At 37.5% G+C, this 1,963-nt stretch overlaps 1 protein-coding gene across 1 annotated transcript; it reads left to right on the top strand.

Annotated features, from left to right (window-relative positions):
- The first annotated feature begins 395 nt into the window (after positions 1-395).
- LOC131156032 (uncharacterized) lies at positions 396-1,062 on the top strand. The gene has a single exon (XM_058109484.1). The coding sequence runs from the start codon at positions 396-398 to the stop codon at positions 915-917; it is 522 nt and encodes a 173-aa protein (XP_057965467.1). The 3' UTR covers positions 918-1,062.
- The last annotated feature ends 901 nt before the right edge of the window (positions 1,063-1,963 follow it).

The following is a 1,963-nucleotide window of genomic DNA, read 5'->3' as shown; positions in this document are numbered from 1 at the left end:
AAGATTCTGGACTTTAAGATTTAAATCGTGGGCGACGTGGAGCAATATCCAACCGAATCGGCCCGTTGGAAACTCTGGCTTTCAAAAGCGTTGCTTTGCTAGTACCTGAGATTTTCACAGTTTAGGGTGGTTTTAGGGAAAGGTGGGGGAGATCCAGGATTTGGGGGATTCCGGGCATGGCAGAGGTGTCAGGTCAAGGAAGATAAAAACACGCCACCGGATCTCATGGTAAGATTGCTGTCCGACAGTATCAACCTGTGAGGGTTTAGGGATTAGGATTTACAGAAACCAAATAAATCCGATCCAAATCCAAGTTGACTCATTTGTAAATGGGCGAATCATAGGTTAATCCGTTTATAAATGGATTGTCTTACATAAATCCTTGCCTGTCTTAAATGGATGAATCACGGGTCGACCCGTTTTGCCACCCTAGCTCGGGAAAGCTCCTGCTCCCGTCTCTTCTATCTGCCCCCGCTTTTTTCCCCCCTTCACAAACCGCATGCAAGGCACGTGCGGGTCCGTGCTTCTCGCGCAAGTTACATATTGCAATCCCCTCGAAGGTTCGAAGCGCCATTAAATATCATTTGATCTCAATTCAAAAGCAGAATCGTGCAGAAGAAGCATTGAGGAGCAATCAAGCTTGCTTACATCCGAAGGTAGACGAAGAAGAGCCTCGCTTGGGAAGCAGGATGGCACAATCGGCAAGAGCGAGCTCGCTGAAATCAGCCGCGGTGGTGTTCGGAGCCCTAGCTTTCGGGTGGCTGGCAATAGAGTTGGCGTTCAAACCCTTTCTCGACAAGGCTCGAACTGCCATGGACAAGTCCGACCCCAACCGCGACCCCGACGACGTCGACGGCGGCAGCGACGCTGCTCCAAAGTCGCCAGATGGCGGCGATCTTCCGATTGATGATGTATAATTAATTTGGGGATTTGTTTAAAAAATCAATGAATTTAGATATTTTGAAAGTTTAAATTTAGAGTTATTTTGTGTAATATTAGTATTTTGAAGTTATTTTATAAGTACTTGTTTTAGTTGAAATTTCAGAACTCTATTTACTATCAGCTGTTTCTGATTTCCCTTCCATCCCTCCGTCCATTTGATCCTTTGAGAGCAAATTATGATCATCACGCTAAAGATTGTCCACAGCCTGTAACTTTTTGAAGTCACATTCTAATTTTTCTGCATTATTTCATGACGTTTGATGCAATCAATGTATTAATTCTTTTCTTGGATAGTCTGTCTTAAGTCTGAATAAAGAATGAGAGTTATTGAGATATTTTTTATTAGCGATGTGTTGCATTTTTATGCAACGAAAAGTTGGTGAGGATGGATTAAGTCATGCCCCAAATGACATTTCATGTTGTTGTTGAGTACGTGTGAAGTATGCAAGAATTTTCTCATCATTTTGGATTTGTACAAGTAAAGAAAGTTTAAGAGTACAATTATATTAGTATCTTAGAATATAGAGACACTTACGAGTAAAAATATAAAAATTATAGATACAATGATTAGAAGAAAAATCAATATCTGTTTTCAAAAATCTAAGTGAGTGGGAGAGAGAAGAATTTGATAAATTAGGATTTAAAATTTGGTATATTGAAAAATAAAAATATAAGAATGAAATAAAAATTATTATAGATAAAAACTTAAAAGGTTCCTTGTAAGTCTTAGTAGAAAATCTTAAGAGTCTATTTAGTTCGTGACTAGATTTGGTATCGAAATAAGAATTGGAATGTGCTAAAATTGGAATGAGAATAACAAATTTTAATTTCATATTTGGTTTGATAGAGAATCAAAATCAAAATCAAATGTTTTCATTTCGAATACCCAAATACAAGAATCGAAATCAACCCTTTTTTTTTTCCCTATTTTACCCCTATTTGAAAAAAAGAACGTTCTTTCACCAATAATTTTCATATATTATTATTTCTTTAATTTTTATTAAAATTTGGAAGGAAAAAA

This window comes from Malania oleifera, chromosome 5 (assembly GCF_029873635.1).
Source record: "Malania oleifera isolate guangnan ecotype guangnan chromosome 5, ASM2987363v1, whole genome shotgun sequence".
Classification (NCBI taxonomy): Eukaryota; Viridiplantae; Streptophyta; class Magnoliopsida; order Santalales; family Ximeniaceae; genus Malania; species Malania oleifera.
This window is presented reverse-complemented; position numbering and strand designations above follow the sequence as displayed.

Coding starts and splice junctions, on each gene's coding strand:
- LOC131156032 (XM_058109484.1), top strand. CDS start 396: ATGGATGAATCACGGGTCGACCCGTTTTGCCACCCTAGCTCGGGAAAG.